The sequence below is a fragment of the Curcuma longa genome, chromosome 21 (assembly GCF_044706935.1).
Source record: "Curcuma longa cultivar G26 ecotype Majalengka, Jawa Barat chromosome 21, ITB_CL_G26_1.1, whole genome shotgun sequence".
Taxonomy (NCBI): Eukaryota; Viridiplantae; Streptophyta; class Magnoliopsida; order Zingiberales; family Zingiberaceae; genus Curcuma; species Curcuma longa.
In genome coordinates this window covers 3,520,237-3,535,559 of record NC_133881.1, presented here as the reverse complement: position 1 = coordinate 3,535,559, position 15,323 = coordinate 3,520,237, and the positions used below count along the sequence as shown (strand labels likewise).

Here is a 15,323-nt window from a genome sequence, read left to right as displayed (position 1 = left end):
TTTTGACTGTCTGAAATATTTTTTTGTGAATTCATTGGGCCCATGAACTCTGAATGATACACATCACGATTTCCATGTTTATTTTTCTTTGATTTTTGTAACTGAAGGAAAAGTCAAATCTTCGTTACAAATCGAGCTTTTCAATCCTTCTTTATGTAGCTGATAATTGATGGTTGGTGCTGCTTCTCCGCAATCTCTCCTTCCTTGCTCATCACTCGCTCTTCTGCTGGTGTCTTCCCTTTGTCCCTTCCTACTCTCTCATCGTCGTCGCCGGCGACAGAATTGATCGGTTCTTGTTTTAGATTTTCTGCAGCGATTATGCTTCGTTTCGCTCTTCTTCTTCTTCTTCTTCCTTTCCTGTGCTGCTGCTTCCGTGGAGGTAATGAAAATCTTTGGTTTTGGTTGAAATCTTTTGTTTGTTGGATTATTGAAACAGAGTGCCGTTGGTTTGGCGGCGCAGGGGAGGGCTCGACGTTCACATTTGTGAACAAGTGCGGCGACACAGTGTGGCCGGGGATTCTCTCCAACGCCGGTAAGCCCCGGCTGAAGACCACAGGCTTCGAGCTGGCCTCCTCCGCGTCTCGCGCCGTCGCGGCCCCTGGCGGCTGGTCAGGCCGGTTCTGGGCCCGCACCGGCTGCGCTGCCGCCGGCAGCGCCGGAGTCTGGAGCTGCGCCACCGGGGACTGCGGCTCCGGCCGCGTGGAGTGCGACGGCGCTGGAGCGGCCCCGCCCACGACGCTCGCGGAGTTCACCCTGGCGCCGGCGGCGGGGCGGGATTTCTACGACGTCAGCCTGGTGGACGGCTACAACCTGCCGCTGCTGGTGGAGGCCAGCGATGGCAAGGGGTGCCCCGCAGCCGGCTGCCTGGTCGACGTGGGCCAGCGCTGCCCGGCGGAGCTGCGTGTGGCGGGGCAAGGCAGCGCGTGCCGCAGCGCCTGCGACGCCTTCGGCAAGCCGGAGTACTGCTGCAGCGGCGCCTTTGCCAGCCCGGCCACCTGCCGGCCGACCATCTACTCGCAGATCTTCAAGGCGGCGTGCCCCAATTCCTACAGCTACGCCTTCGACGATCCCACCAGTATCTTCACTTGCTCCGGCGGCGCAGACTACACCATCACCTTCTGCCCTGACTCTGTTCCAAGGTACACAAACACTATCCTTTAAAGTTGATTTAAAGATCGCAAACTACGAAAGCATAATCAATCACCGATCTTTGCCCGATCACCAAAAACAGCATGAAGTCATCAAGAAATTCTTCTTCCTCGCCGTCACCAACTTCCGCAACAACTAGCAGTGGCGGTAGTTCGACGTCAACGTCAAGGCCGGCAGGCGGCATGATGCTCGGCGACGACCCTTGGCTCGCAGATTTGGCCACCGACGGCGCAGTCCCCTCGGCGAACAGCCTCTCATTCTTGCGCCACTCATTAATCCTCATTCTGTTGTTGTAGGCGATCTGTGCCACTGTTCGTGTATCCGATTAACAGGAGAAATGTCTCGGATTCTTTTCCAAAGCAATAATTCGATGTTCTTGGGTTAAAAAAGAAGAAGAAAGGAAAGAAATTGTTATTGTTACCGTCGGAGTTTAAGGATCGAACAGAACAGCGCTAGGCGGAGGCTCTTCCTCGTTCGGTGCCGTGTCGCAGTCACCATTCTGATACCGACAACCATATCACTGCTGCTAGTGATATTGGACAGTGACGCACGACAGAGACAGATTCATTAATAAACTGGACGATCTTTTTATCGACACTGACGAAACGAAAGCGTCGGAGGCCATCAAGAACAGAGTCGGCGCATACTTTCACATGCTCACGACTAATTTGGAGCATATGCTGCGTCCAGAAGAGAAGAGATGGATGGCCAGGAGAAATCCCTACGCTAAACTTTTCTCTGCTTGCTTTATTCTCTGCTGGTTTCGGTGATTTTAGTGGAAAAGATATGGAGGAGGATCAGCCTCTGCCGTTGGAGTGGCTCGATCCCTGTGTTTTGAGTTGGAGTAGATAGATATGGTGCTGGTGCAGATGGAGGGAAGAGAGTCGTTGCCTGTTGAAGTACTTCTCGTGATGTTAAACGATCACCAAACAACTGACAGCCAAATACTTCGGTCTGAGAGAGAATATTCCAAAGGACACTTTTTAGGTGGCATGTCTACACCAAAACCTATAAATTAAATTGGGAAAAAAAATTATTTCATAAAAAATATTTCGATAATGGAGCAAGCGTAGACCACTCCAATCCAACCCAACGGGCCCATTCTGATAGCTCTACTCGTTCCTAGCAAGGCCCGGCCCATTAACATACGTGCGCAGTCCATTTATTGCTCTGTTAATTGAGCATCTCCCTTGTCAGGCGCCTGGTGCCAACGCGACGCGCTGGTCGTTTAAAAGCTGAATTGTTCCTTTAACGAATGGTCCCTCCCTGCTGATGCAGAGACGAGGACTGACGACTCCTGCTTTCTCCTTCATTTCGTCTCCACTCTCATTTAAACAAAAAAAAAATGGAGCAAGCGTAGACAGTCGTGCTCATACTTAAACTAACTGTATATCAAAAGAAATTATTCCGGTCTAACACTATGGACGATCAAGTCATCAATCAATAAATCTCTAACTCACGCACCGCTACTCACACGGACAAAGGAACCTGAGAAGAAGCTGAACGAACGGATTAGTTGGCTGTCGAGAATTTTTGACAGACCACTCCGACGCTTAAATCAGTATTAAAAAAGAAGAATAAGTATATCAAATTGCTGAAGTTACAGAAGAAAACCCTTTCGTACTTGCGTGGTGGAGGAGGGGGGCTTATATACTTATGAGAAGAAATATCCATGTCGATTTGGGGGCAGATATACTTATGAGAAGAAATATCCACATCAGGGGGGCAAACCTCTGTCAGGGGGGGGGGGACAAGTTCGAACGATTGCTGCCAAATGGCTCTGACATGAGGCATTTGGGGGACCAAGCTTGTCAACCTCGTAACCGCCCTGTGGTTTAACAGTGCTGATTATTCTTAACTTTTGACTACAGACGCATACACGAGGGGATTTAGGAAACTGGGCCTGACAAACTTGTAGCTGTCCTAATCCTTTGGTAGGGATTGCATGCTTGAGGGATTTTGGTAACTTCTGGGGTCGGAATGGCTGAATGAGACTGAGATGGTCTAGATCAAGACCGAGAGACCAAAAGACTGAGATGGTCGAGATCAAGACGGCCGAGAGACCGAGAGGGTAGAGGTCAGGATGATCGAAAGATTGAGAGATCGAAATGGTCGAGATCGGGATGGTCAAGAGGGATGACCAAGAGAGACCGAGATGGTACGGGATGGGAGAGACTCGAGATAATCAAGGTTGGGATGATTGACATGGCCGAAAGACCAAGATAGTCAAGATCGAGATGATCGACAGGTCGAGAGACCGAGATAGTCAAGATCGAGATGGTCGAGGTCGGGATGGCCAACTGAGACCGAAGTCTGAGATAGTCGAAGTCAAGATGGTTGAAGATCGGGATGGCCGAGATAGTCGAGGTCGGAATGGTCGAGGTCGAGATGGCCGAGAGGGAGACCGAGGGATTGAGATGGTCGAGATTGACAAGAGATACCAGATGGAGGCGCTAACCCACTTACGATTGATATATTGACTTTCTGACTTGATACCTCGATCTGCTTCTTGACTTTTTCTGTCACACAAAACTAATCACTAGATCCACCACATCAGACATCTAAATCTTTCTTAAATTATATTTTAATATATATAAAAGAAAAACATCTGTCATTAAGGAGAAGAAGATTTTTTAAAAAAAAATTAGTCACCAGATGGTTATCTCTTAAATTAAGCCTCTTAATGTAATTTTGGAGATGTTCCGATCTAAAATTTGAGAGATAATCATGTCAGTTGCTACCGGATCCTTGATTCGTTTCCTTTAGATGGATCGACCTCGTCGAGCACTTTGCTTCATCTCCTCGAGCACCTTGCTTCGACTCCTTGAGTACCCTATTTCTTTTTCTGAAATAGATCAAGCGGAAGTTAGAAGAGAGTCCCGGTGTACCTTAGTATAGTCCTTCCGATAGTTAAGTTAGTTTTTATTAACCGAGTCAAGATTATACCACACAGGAGAATTAGCAGAGACATGAAGATTAAAGGGGTGAATGGATGCAGTCAAATTGGTAGGTTGATTTGTAGGGTCTGCGTGTTTCACTCACTGCTTGATTCCCTCCCTGATGCACTTTTAATTTCCCTTTCTTTCTTTGTTTTGTATTATTGGTGTTTTCTTCAGTCTGAAAGAACAAAAATCTATTCTTGTGGGTCACTTGTGTCCTTCAGTATAGGGTTGCTCGACAAGAACACAGGTAAGGCTGCAGGAAAAATGAAAGGAATTTGGGATTGATTCAGTTGAAGCCTAACTTTATGTTTAACTGGATGGATTGAAGCCGTTAGTTGACTGATCACTTTTATCATGAGCCACTTTCTTCTTTACCAAAAGTGAGGAAGTCTTTGGGGAACGAGAGTTTTAATCTCATTTAGGGGATATTGTTTGGAGTGTTTAAAAAATTTATGATGCAGCTATTTAGTGATGAAAAAATTTTGTAGGCTGAGCCGGTCATCTCCAGAATTAGTTGAATCATAGTGAGGAAGTCCCACCATTGAGCACGGTGGAATGGTAAAAAGTTTAAGGTGGATACTCAGAGTGCTACTTTAGTATGCGTGAACATTTAATTTAGAGGAAAAGACTGTGTAGAGGGATCCATATATAGTTTGAGTATCCAATTTGAAGCCTGCACAATCTTATAATGATGGATGAACTATGAAGGTCAGTTGTCGATGAACTACCACAAGTGTTTTAGGATTTACGTGGTGCGTGAATTAGGGGGTGTGGGTGAACTAGAGGGAGAATCGTTTATCTTCAGGATTAGTCACGTCTGAACACCTAGATTACTAAAAAAAGTTTCATTGATTTAATATAGTAGTAAAATACTTAGAGAAATAAATAAAAATATGAGAGTTCGAATCTTAATAAAGATAAATATTTTGATGATGGATAGGTGAATTAAAAGGAAATGTTATTTACCTTCAAAATTAATCTAACAAAATATAAACCCTTAAAATATAAAAAAAATAAAAAAGTAAAGATTAAAACCTACCTAAACTTGATATGTGTTGCATCATTTTTGGTCACGAAGACTTAAACACATCAATATTAGAAACCCTTTAAAAGGGTTTTTTGTGGTCCCTACAATGCCACGTTAAACCAAACAATTTCACCATCTCTCCACTGTCATAAATAAACCTCCCTCTCAGTCTTTATTTAGATTATATATTAGATATAGATTAGAATTTTATAAAATTTTAAAAGAATGGGTACAATATTAAATAAATTCTTACAAGTCATTCGAAAAATACATAAGATAATTAAGTATATCATATTTAATAAATTAATTTTTTTACATGCCTATAATATGCTAAAAAATGTTCAGCCAAATCGATGACGATGATGTAGTTGATTATCACATAGCTTATAATTTCTCCGAAGATATTTTTAAAATTCTTGGATGGAGCCCTGAAATATTTATGATGAAGGATCTCCTTCATCATTTGGCTAATTTATTACTACATCCCTTCATAAAATGATAAATCTCAATTAGCCTCATTGACTATCCCTGAGGGTGATCGGTCCGACCCTACGGAAGTTTTCCACCGGTCATCAAGGTAATCGAAAAGTGTACGCAATGACCAACTCAGATGCCCAGCATCCTTTGATTGTACTACATCCCTTCATCCTCAATAATCCTGTTGTGCAAAATAATGCAGATATACATGATGTCCTTCAAATTATTCTTGTAAAAATCATCTTAGATTTCTGATTATTACCCATACAGATTAGAGCACCCCAAATGCCCCTTCGACATCCTTTCTAAACATCTTTGAGATCCTCAGGGCATGAAAAGCTTTCGGCAAAAGTAGCCATCCCATTCTAGATATATCCCATCGATTATATAATATACTTTTGTATAAATTATATATTGTTAATCGTAAAATTAACCTCTGATACATTTTTGTGTAAGACGTTGTTGAATAAAGGTGATTTGTTAAGCACATTGATATCATTACACGATCTTGCAATCTCAAAAAGATGTGTCATATCCACAAGTCCACATATATGGTCGTTTCAAACATAATTATCCAACTGGTGGGGTAATTTTTACATTGTCAATGCATACAATTAAGATCATCCAACAGTCGTGTCCCTGCTCATGTATTTCAAATAAATGTTGGAAGTCAGTAATATAGAATCTTCTCATGTATTGGACCCCAAACATTTGAATCACATATTGATAGAAGTTGAATAAACATTCGATGACAGTTGTTTTAGCAACCCGTATGTATTCATCGTAATAATCGACAGAGACCAATTGACGGATAGTCACTATGCATTTCTAAACTGGCGACAAATTTTTTTTTCCCATGTCATCGATCCTCCATTGAAAATATTCAGAATGATTTTTTAAGACAAACTATGCGAAGGAATAACTCTCTTTGCATTCTGAAATCGATGTCGAAATACGTCATCGAATATACCAATTCATCAAAAAAATAATCATTGAAAAGACAAGTATATCTGACTTCATGATCTCAGTTCAAATATTTTCTAGTCAGAGTATTATTTATTCATTTATATCTTTCGTATCTTCCGTCAATTCATTTCTTCATAATTCATGGAATAAAAATGTAAATATAGAATGAAAAATAATAAAAAAGAAGTAGAAAATCGTATGATAAATGAAAAAATGAAATATTAAAGATGTATTTATAAACATTTAAAAATAAATAAATTAATCACGGTTAATTTTTAACTATTAAACAACAAAAAAATTTCATAAAACAAAATTATATTTATAAAATCATTTTTTAAAAAAATTAATAAGGAATGACTTCTCCTTCGAAACTTCATAAGGAGCTTTTTCCGAGCACAAGGAACTTTCATTCATTGATGGATGCTCTAATCAAATAAATCGGATCTATTACCACCACCATAATTTGGTCCTACGCTTGATATTGTTATACTTTAGAAGAGGTTATCTCATGTTTAATATGATAATTGTGTCACATTAACGAACCACTTAAATCAAGGCTACATAACTATATTGGTCGAATCAAATCATCTTTGAACTAGAGCATAGAATTAAAGAACATATAGCTACATAACTATCTAGAAGGCTCGATTGACTCATACCTCACTCAATGTAACGCAAATAGCCAAGTTAAAGAAACATCCTCCTTTCTACCTACATTCTTCTAATTAAATCAAAGGATAAACCTTAAAATAACTCATGGTGAAACATTTAAACCTCGAAAACTATTTATTTATTTATTCTTTAAAAAAAACAAAAAAAAAAATTAAACCTCATCAACACACACCCCCACACGAATTGTTCATTTATATAAAAATATACCCGTGAAGAGTGGCCACTCCACTCCACTCCACTGCCCACGCTTGACCCACATCGAACACCTGTTCCATGGCTTCCCCCTCTTCCTTGCTGCTCCTCATCCTCGCCCTAATGGCGGCGGCGGCGGCGGCGGTGGGGATGGCCGAGGCAACCGTCTTCGCCTCTGGGGCCTCGAGGAAGAAGACCTACATCTTCCGCGTCGACCATCTCGCGAAGCCCTCGGTCTTCCCTACTCTGGCACACTGGTACGCCTCCGCGGCCTTCTCCATCGGCGCCGCCGATCCGCTCCCTCTCCTCCATGTCTACGACACCGTTTTCCACGGCTTCTCTGCCTCACTCTCTGAGATCCGCGCCGCCGCCCTCGCGGCGCACCCTAATGTGCTCGCCGTCTTCGAGGACCGCGTTCGCCACCCCGACACCACCCGCTCCCCGCAGTTCCTCGGCCTACGCAACCAGGTTGGGCTCTGGTCCGATTCTGACTACGGATCTGATGTGATAGTCGGCGTGCTTGACACCGGCGTTTGGCCCGAGCGTCGCAGTTTCTCGGACCGCAACCTCGGCCCCGTGCCTTCGCGGTGGCGTGGCGCCTGCGAGACGGGCCCTGGATTTCCGGCGTCTCTCTGCAATCGCAAGCTCATCGGAGCCAGGTTCTTCTCCAAGGGGCACGATGCAGCCTTCGTCGGTGGCGGCGGCGCCGGAATCAACGAAACGGTTGAGTCGCGCTCCCCCCGCGACGCCGATGGCCATGGTACGCACACCGCCTCGACCGCCGCCGGCCGCCACGCTTTTGACGCGAGCATGGCTGGCTACGCTGAAGGCATTGCCAAGGGCGTCGCGCCGAAGGCTCGCGTGGCTGCCTACAAGGTTTGCTGGAAGGGCTCCGGATGTCTCGATTCCGACATCCTCGCCGGATTCGATCGCGCTGTTGCTGACGGTGTGGACGTCATCTCCGTCTCCATCGGTGGTGGAGATGGCATGGCCTCGCCTTTCTATCTCGATCCTATCGCCATCGGTTCGTACGGCGCCGTCTTCCGTGGCGTTTTCGTTGCCTCCTCAGCTGGCAACGATGGTCCGATCTCCATGTCCGTCACCAACCTTGCCCCTTGGCTCACCACCGTTGGTGCTGGCACCATCGACCGCAACTTTCCGGCTGACATTTTGCTCGGCAACGGCCGACGTCTCTCTGGCGTCTCCCTCTACTCGGGGAAGCCACTCAACGGATCTGCTTACCCGCTTGTCTACCCAGGCAAATCCAGCGGCCTCTCCGCCTCCCTCTGTATGGAGAACTCCCTAGACCCCAAGTTGGTCGCCGGCAAGATCGTGATCTGCGACCGCGGCAGCAGCCCGCGGGTGGCGAAGGGACTCGTGGTGAAGGAAGCGGGCGGTGTTGGGATGATCCTAGCCAACAGCCCTTCTAATGGAGAGGGTCTCGTCGGCGACTCTCATATCCTTCCTGCCTGCGCCGTCGGCTCCACCGAGGGCGAAGCCATCAAGACCTATGCAGTCTCCGCTGCTGCTCCTACGGCCACCATCCAGTTCAAGGGCACAGTGGTGGGCGTGAGGCCGGCCCCGGTGGTGGCGTCCTTCTCCGGCCGAGGTCCCAATGGCATCGCTCCGGCTGTCCTCAAGCCAGACATAATCGCTCCCGGGGTGAACATCCTCGCAGCGTGGACCGGAGCAACTGGACCAACCGGCCTAGACTCCGACGGCCGGAGGACGGAGTTCAACATCCTCTCAGGCACCTCCATGGCGTGTCCGCACGTCAGCGGCGCAGCGGCTCTGCTGAAGTCCGCCCATCCCGACTGGAGCCCAGCGGCGATCCGATCAGCGATGATGACCACAGCGAGCATCACCGACAACCTCCGGCGTCCTCTGACGGACGAGTTAACTGGGAAGCCAGCGACGCCGTTGGACTTTGGAGCTGGGCATCTAAACCTGGGTCGGGCCATGAATCCAGGCCTCGTCTACGATCTATCAGACAAGGACTACGTTGCTTTCCTCTGCTCCATCGGCTACGATCCGAGGACGGTACAGGTGATCACCCATGTACCAGTGGCATGCCCTGCCAAGAAGCCGACCATGGAGGACCTCAACTACCCGTCCATATCCGTGGCGTTCGACGGAGTGTCTGCCACGAAGAACCAGAGCAGGACGGTGAGGCGGACGGCGACGAACGTGGGGGCGGAAGCGTCGGCGGTGTACCGTTCGAGGGTGGAGGTGGAGGCCAGTCACGGACTGGCCGTCGATGTGAGGCCAAGGAAGCTGGTTTTCACGGCCGGCGTGCGGAAACAGAGCTTCTCCGTGACTGTGACTGCCACGTCGTCGTCGTCGGCGGCGGCGGCCGGGAGTGACGGAGGGGGGCAATACGGTTACTTGGTGTGGTCGGATGGGGCGCATCAGGTTCGCAGCCCGATCGTGCTTTCATGGATGCAACCGCTGTAGGACTGTAACGGTCAAGCAAAGCTCCAAGTCAAGGTAATTCTCGATGCTTTTTAGGTTAACCGGGTTTATTTGTTAATTAGACCTGCTGGTTTGGATCGATTTAATGTATGTTATTTAGTGGAATCTACTACACTCCCATAATATATGAAATCACCCCCCTTATAATATATGAAAGTTCAAAATTTCAAATAAGGAGAACAACAAGAAAATGTTTTGGGTGGAAGTCTTTGATTCCATCAGTAGGTATAGGTTTTGATGGAATGTTTATAATTAGCAGACTAAACATAGGCAGTGTCATACTGTCATCAACTCAACTGTCTCTGTTGCATACCCTGAATTATTAACAATGAGTGCACAAGCACTGTGCGTTGGCTCTTCCATGCAGACAAAACTAGTATTTTAGACCATTGATCATTTCTTTAGAATATGCTCAACACCTGTTTGGTTTTGATTAGCAATATATTTCTTCTCTCTTTGACTCTTGTGTCAATTTATTTCCAGATCGATTGATTTGGAACTACGATATTATGATAAGATGCAGCATTTAAGTTGCCTCTAATCAGACGCCAAACTGGTAGAAAAAAAGAAACAATAGAACGGAGTTAGAAATTTCGTATTAGGAGTCTTGGTCGTCATTTGACGGTCAATTAGAGCCCACCTGCCGCAATAATTCGTTGTACGATAAAGAAAAACTTGCTTCTTTTCGATCGAAGCAAAATCAAATCTTGGCGTTGCATGGCACGCGTACTTAGCTTGTTGCGGAGGTGACTCTGGAGGTTAAACGTGAAAAACAGCAAGGTCTGCCAAGTTCGGCCTTGATCTACCTGGTGGGAAGTAATGGATTACAGTAGGGAATGAATACAATCAGACAAATAGAGATTTTTTTTTTGTTTTTTCATTTCAAGATAAATTGAATGCTTGAGGCCTACCCACCTAGAAAATCTCTGCCATTAAGAGCTGTGATCCATGTTTCTGCAGCTTCATACAACGAGGTACGTTCATCTGTAATGCCATATTTCTTCTTGAGTTTCTTGGACACCACGAACATGATTGCTGCTCCTGCATATTTCACAGCGAGTCTCTCTGTAGTAGTGAAATTTCCTGGTGCCACACCAACACCGTTGCTTATTGAGGTTAAACTTGCAGTTTGCAATTGATAGATTACGAGAGGATAAGGTTACAAACTGTAATTGACAAATCTGCGAGAACAAGTATCGCAGTACAAAATACCAAAGGCACTGCTGAAAATGATCACTAAAGATGATAAAATATTTGCTTCAAAATGTGTATTTCACATGCCGACAAATTTGTTGAATGTAGAATAAGTTTAAGAGACACCAAACTCCAACTACAAAACGTACAGAAGGTGGCATTTGCAACTTGTATGTATACCCATTTGCCTAAATTCTACTGGAAATCTATTTTGCCAAGACATACTTTTAAGCACTCAATTAGTGTACCAATTTTTTTTCTGGCTTTAAAGCTATCTCATGATAAAACTAAATACTGCATGATTATACAAAATTATATAAACACAATGTTTTAAATTACCTATGCGATGCTTGGGTTGGAGGACAAAATTATATAAACATAATTGATGATGTTGGGATTTATCTTGATATAGCTGCATTGAAGATTACTTATTGTCAATTATATACATCATTAACAGTTTGCGTTCTCAAGGTTTGTTCTTCATAGTGCCTCACATGGAGGATATACTATTATTTTATTTTTATGTACTATTTTGTGTTATTTTCAGTTTTTAGAATCTTAATGTCAAACTTGAATATTTTATTTTAACCCCCAATATTCTAATTTTTCACTTTGCACCTCTGAAGTTTACCATTTTTTTCATTTGACCACTAAATTCTAAGGTTACTCAAATTTTCCATCTTACCTCTTGAAGTTTTCCATAGAAACCAACTTACACAAATTGACAACCTCCAACTCAGCAAACACGAATGCAATTTGTTACTGATAAAGAATTTCCTTCAAACACTCAACAACTCATTCACCATCTACTTGTGCCTCAAGACTGAGTGCCACAACTTGCTAAAATTGTTTTATGTCGAGTTCAAAAATTATATATAAATATGAAAAAATACTTGCAAAATCTTGTTAAAATGCTCTCCCATTTCACCTGCCATGCGCGTGGGCTGCCATCTAGTTGTTTTAAATGACAGTTGTTCATATGTTTTTTGCTTATATTTAAGACTTCAGACAATGCAAGTGAAACTGTGATTATAATTCTTCTAATCCAATGTATATTTACCTTATGAAAGATAAGTTGTCATCTGACATGTATTACGTAGTGAGCTCAAGTATTGCATGAAGCACTATCTATGAACATTTAACACTTATAGTACAAACTTACCAATGTTAGCTGTGTAATCAAAAGATTCCAGCGCCTCTGAAGTTGTTCTGTAAATGTTTGGTGCCAACATATGAACAAGGTGATCATCAACCCACCTACAATGAGAAGGAAAAAAAATCCCATAAACAATCAAAGTAATATAATGTCGTTGAACTCTTACTGATCATCAATAAATGATCCAATCCTCAAGATAGCTTGCAAGTCTCAGTATGTACAAAATCATATAGACCTTTTCTAAGTTTTCCTGCAGTATTTTTAGTGCTCACGCCATTAAGATTGATAGGCTGTGTGACTGAACTTATTCATACAAAAGGATTGTGATGAACTTTCTTGATTCAGTCCAATTATGCTCTCTCTGTTTGAATGTTTTAATGAAAGGTCTTTCTTGCTGCTATGCACATAAACAATGTTAGCTGAATCGTCTAATTAAGTTATTCTTGCACTCTTATTCCAATTTTTCCCTTCTTATTTTGTTGATTGAAGAGTAGCTCACTAGGTGAAATCATACCTAATCCATTTTGCCTCTTCGTCATCAGTGACTTTCTCAGGATGCAACCTGAAATCCAAGTTTCTCACTATATCTGCAGAAAAGAACCGAATGAAGTATTGGTAAATCTTGCTAGCCAACTACCATATTCCTATGTCTCAAATAACAAAACCAGCCCTTAATTTGATTCAGTTAATTTATTACAAAGAAAGAACAATCAAAATAACCTGATGAATTAATTAGCTGCTCCCCATCCACAACCAGTATTGGAACTTTCTTATAATCAGGCCACTCTATCTCCTTACTTAAAGGATTCACCTCCACAATTTTGTATCGTATATCATGATAGTCAAGAAATGCTGGAAAATAGCAGCAATTGATTAAAAGATACAACACACACTGTGATGGAAAGCAATGTTATATCAAATCCAAAGTGTAGACCAGCAACCAAGGACACTTGTTGAATGCCTGCTTAACTGAATCCAAAACAGGACAGTTATGTGAACAAACTTAACTAGATATTGGAAAGGAAGATTGCCCTGAGCCAAGAAACAGTAATTGTAGATCACCTAATTATGGTGCTTACTAAAGATACTAAAACCTAAAGATAAATGATTACCCTTGGCCTTATTGCAGAAGGGGCAAGCCTCATCCCCCTGGGAATCCGCTCGGGAGAGTGTTGCTCCTTGGCCTCCGCCATGGTCACGAGAGCCAACGAGAAGGTCGCCGGCCGAGCCAACGGGGAAGGTCTTCGACGCAGCGAAAGGTGGAGGTGAAAGGCACCGTCTCGACCAATGCGTTATCGTTAAATCAGATCCGCTGGCGAAAAGGGCGGCCTTCGGCACGGTCCTCGGGGCAGCGACGGCCGAGAAGGAAGATAACGGGTGAGGAGGGAAGTCGCGGCGGAGGACGGATTGGATGAGGTGACGCTGCGCAGCCCTTATTATCGCTTCCATCTCGACGCAATCAAATCCTTCGACTTCGAGAGCAGGCCTCGCCGCGATCGCGGTTACGGCGGAGGAGGCGAAAGTGAGGAATCCGCGAGAGGGAGGGCGGAGGGCGGAGGGCGGAGGGCGGAGGGCGATCGGTAAGGGGGGTTTGCGTTATGTTATTCCTCTGGAACACATTTAGGCTTTCCGATTCCACTTTACACGTAGAAATTAAGTAATTATTACACGTTTGCAACATTGTATTAGTTATTACAGCAACTATAGATAATTGCTGTCTCGTGGATGAATTCGTCAATCGAAATTACTGAGATTTATTATTTTTAGATAATTATTATCCTCAGGATAATGATGTAACGGTACGGATATCCGGATTGTGATTCGACGAAGGTTAACTCACGGTTTGATCCCGACTATGTTATGGCGTATTTGTAAGATTTTCTTTCATATTTTATGGGGAACGCAATCAAAATATGTTTTCACATTTCCTTCCCTTCCTTACACCCCAAATCGATGCTGGGCATCCGGATTGGCTGCCGTATGCGCTTTCCGATTTATCCTGATGGTCGGTGGGGAAACTTGATGGAATATGATAAGCATGGCCAATGTTATGAGGTAGGACGAAATTTTAATTAAGAAATTTTACAAAATAAAAGATTTTACCCCCAAGGAAATAAGTTTTATTATTATTATTTTTTTGATAATCCATAAGACTGACTGAGATTTATCTTTTATTTTAGATAATTGTTGTCCCCGAGGCAATGGTGCCACGGTAGGATATTTAGGTTGTCACTCAGGTATCTAGATCCCCAACTACAGCGTATTTGTTTTTTAAGAATTTTTCTCTAAATGGAGAGCGCAATCAAAGAATGCTGAGTGTCTGGACTGACCGAAAGGATGCTAGGCGTCTGGACTGGCCGCTGCGTGCACTTCTCGATTTACTCTGGTGGCCAGTGGAAAATTTTCATGGGATCGGACCAAAAATATTCTTTATTAATTTGATTAAAATTACCCCATTTTAACTTAGAGATAGTCAATGGGGCTAACTGAGATTTATCATTTTTTTAAAGATAATTGCTATAATATTATAATAATATTATATTTGTTGTTATAGTATTATAGTAGAGATTAAAAAGTTAATATAAAAATTCTTAAGTGATTTTGACTAAGTTAAAATAATTTTGTTAAAGTTGATAAAAATATTTTGATATAAAAATATTTTATGTATAATAATTTAAATTAAAGTGAAATATTATATCAACGAATCTGAAAGTAAAAATATCCTATTGATAAAAAAAATATAATGGGTGTCCATTTGACAGTTTTTATAAAAGAAATATTGATTTAATAATTCCTTAAATGTGGGATGTCTTTTTTTTTAATTTTTGCTCCAAAGTTAATGTTTGATTTGTAGTTAGAGATGGAAAATTATTTTTAAAATTTTCTATTTGTTTTGGTTTGAAATCGTCAGTCGAAAAGCAATTTATATTAATAAAATTTATTTCTCAAGCATGACTTTATTGAAATTACTATATATTTAAAAATTGAATTTTGATAAATTATCTCTTGTCATTTTCTTTTCCAAAATGTGAGATTTGCAATCTACATTAATATTAATGGATCGTTTCCTCCCCAA

At 42.9% G+C, this 15,323-nt stretch overlaps 2 protein-coding genes and 1 pseudogene across 2 annotated transcripts; 2 read left to right on the top strand and 1 right to left on the bottom strand.

Annotated features, from left to right (window-relative positions):
* Positions 1-50: 50 nt before the first annotated feature.
* On the top strand, positions 51-1,548 carry LOC141814145 (thaumatin-like protein 1). Its single transcript, XM_074702105.1, has 3 exons — positions 51-379; positions 461-1,139; positions 1,232-1,548. The coding sequence occupies exons 1-3, from the start codon at positions 319-321 to the stop codon at positions 1,443-1,445; spliced, it is 954 nt and encodes a 317-aa protein (XP_074558206.1). The 5' UTR covers positions 51-318; the 3' UTR covers positions 1,446-1,548.
* Positions 1,549-7,481: 5,933 nt separating this feature from the next.
* On the top strand, positions 7,482-10,009 carry LOC141815320 (subtilisin-like protease SBT1.6). The gene has a single exon (XM_074703255.1). It carries the CDS (start codon positions 7,507-7,509, stop codon positions 9,877-9,879), a length of 2,373 nt encoding a protein of 790 aa, XP_074559356.1. The 5' UTR covers positions 7,482-7,506; the 3' UTR covers positions 9,880-10,009.
* A 477-nt stretch (positions 10,010-10,486) lies between these two features.
* Positions 10,487-13,716, bottom strand: LOC141815697 (uncharacterized; annotated as a pseudogene).
* Between the last annotated feature and the right edge of the window lie 1,607 nt (positions 13,717-15,323).

What these genes read in the sequence shown, in the direction of transcription:
- LOC141814145 (XM_074702105.1), top strand. Translation starts at nt 319, where the DNA reads ATGCTTCGTTTCGCTCTTCTTCTTCTTCTTCTTCCTTTCCTGTGCTGC. An exon ending in GTGCTGCTGCTTCCGTGGAG is followed by an intron (nt 380 to 460) that starts GTAATGAAAATC and finishes TTGGCGGCGCAG; the next exon opens with GGGAGGGCTCGACGTTCACA. An exon ending in TGCCCTGACTCTGTTCCAAG is followed by an intron (nt 1,140 to 1,231) that starts GTACACAAACAC and finishes CACCAAAAACAG; the next exon opens with CATGAAGTCATCAAGAAATT.
- LOC141815320 (XM_074703255.1), top strand. Translation starts at nt 7,507, where the DNA reads ATGGCTTCCCCCTCTTCCTTGCTGCTCCTCATCCTCGCCCTAATGGCG.